Raw genomic sequence first — 2131 nt, forward strand, 5'->3', positions numbered from 1 at the left:
TATACCCTCAGTGTGTAAAGCATGTGTATATACATCACTATCTTATAGTATTTGTAAACACACTAATTTGGATGTACTTCAGTACATTACATTGAATTATATAACACTATATGCTAAGTACACTAAATTTGGCACACACTAAGTAATGCTTGAATGATAATACATTATCATGTATCACGTACTATAGAACATTTTATTGAGACACTACTGAATGTATGTACATGTACATGTACATTACCATATATGTCACTTTCTTATACATACTATATTAAGTATTGTGCCTCTATAATACGACCTTATATGGTTATATGGAGAGTTGAGTGGGAACACTATGTGAATGAGGTTCTGTAATGTGATACATGTTCAGCATTATGGATTCCTGATAAATGTACATGTATATGTACATGTACATGTAGTCAGAATGTATAGATTCTTAATTACTGTGTTTACACTCATAATTGTTTATTGGTAGATAAATATTATTGGTGTTATTGTTTTTCACTAATATACCCACTCCTACCCCATTCTACTCGTTAATCCCATTATTCTGCTTCTTGCAATACCTCACATAGTCTCACCTATTTAGTCTCAGTGTCTGGAACAGCAAATGTCAACAGGTACACTATAATTGGTATTACCATAACAAATACCTTATTTATAATAAAGGATGTGATTATGTACACACACACACACTTACATGTACATTTGCATCATGTACATGTACACATGATAATATCTAGAGGGCGTTGTAGCTAATTTCTTTTGGCATCAGCCACCCACCACCGCCACCTCTCTGTCTTGGAATAGCAATGGCTCTATCAATAACAACGGATCCATCGCGTCTTTTGTCATTATTATTTATACTTAGTAGATTAGTGATACTAGTAAACACATTTTTGAGACTAAATATGGTCATAGGTCAAATGCTTATAGTGACTGGTTAGTCTTGTGTTTTTAAGTGTATCTGTTCCAGCTAGTGTGCAGCTTAAATGGTTTAGTTAGGATAGACTGATTGTTTATAAGAGTAAATAAACATGAACATACAAACCCTTTATGTTCTCTTAGTATTATTATTATTATTATTATTATTAGTATTAGTATTTAGCATAATAGACAGACTAAACACAAGGTGGAGATACTTATCCTTTTCCTATCCTTAACAGTAATTCCTGTCATGGGGTTATTCACTGTATGCTAATTTCATTTGAAAGGGTTAAGGTGTGAAGGATGTGTTTACAAATAGCAACCCTAAAACAATAATTTGTTTATTATTTTAGTATAATAATACTGGCAGCTGCTCATTATTGCATGCTTGATATTGTTTGTATTATGCAGAAATATAACGAAGAAAAATAGAATATACATATAATAATATAATTATAATACTAATGGTATTGATTCACAAATTATACAGTAATACATTGTAAGTGAAGAAGAGAATAGGTTTGCAGTATAAGCATATGGGCAGACTTATAGTACATTCAGTTACTATAAACTGCCTAACAAGTTATAATAGGAAGAGTTGAAGGAGAAGAGAGGAAAGAGAGAGGTGTTGAGAAAGTCTGGAGAGAGAGAGTGGATGATCATCATAAAGACTTTAAAGAGCTTATCAGTGATTGATACCCTGAGCTTGCATCATCATCATCACTTCCCTTTTGTCCTCTTATTTCCTCCATCATTCTCTCTCTGATTTCTTTCGGTATCTGCTTGAATGATGGCAGATCAAACAATCTTTTCATAACTTCATTTTCAGTCTCAGCACTCTTCCCTGTAGCAGCTGCTGTTGTCCCTCCACTAGCTGTTGTCCCTGTACTAGCTGTTGGGGTGCCAGTCACTTGAGGCAAGAGCTTTTGAACAGTTTTTTCTTTGATATCTTCTAAGTATTGCTGCTGCTGCTGCCTCCTTCTAGTTCCTGTATATATCTGACTGGTTACTAACTCTTCTTTTCCATTATGTCCTATTTCTTCATGGCATTCAGTAGTAATGGGAGGCTATGGAAGAGAAAGAGAGATTATGAGGGTACATTGGTTTAATGGTCATTATTATAAACTTACTGTTCTCTCTGTTGGTGACTTCTGAGCATTGGCCATTGACAGTTTCTCCAGTAAAATAATAAGTAAATAGTGAATAC

At 33.8% G+C, this 2131-nt stretch overlaps 1 protein-coding gene across 1 annotated transcript; it reads right to left on the reverse strand.

Moving 5' to 3' along the window:
* Positions 1 to 1321: 1321 nt before the first annotated feature.
* Positions 1322 to 2125, reverse strand: LOC109591695 (uncharacterized). The gene is made up of 2 exons (XM_020007369.1): positions 2055 to 2125; positions 1322 to 1991 (listed from the first exon to the last, which is right to left on the reverse strand). Exons 1-2 carry the CDS (start codon positions 2088 to 2090, stop codon positions 1587 to 1589), a joined length of 441 nt encoding a protein of 146 aa, XP_019862928.1. The 5' UTR covers positions 2091 to 2125; the 3' UTR covers positions 1322 to 1586.
* Between the last annotated feature and the right edge of the window lie 6 nt (positions 2126 to 2131).

The sequence above is a fragment of the Amphimedon queenslandica genome, unplaced genomic scaffold (genome assembly GCF_000090795.2).
Source record: "Amphimedon queenslandica unplaced genomic scaffold, v1.1 AMPQUscaffold_7497_Cont20552, whole genome shotgun sequence".
NCBI classification, from domain to species: domain Eukaryota; kingdom Metazoa; phylum Porifera; class Demospongiae; order Haplosclerida; family Niphatidae; genus Amphimedon; species Amphimedon queenslandica.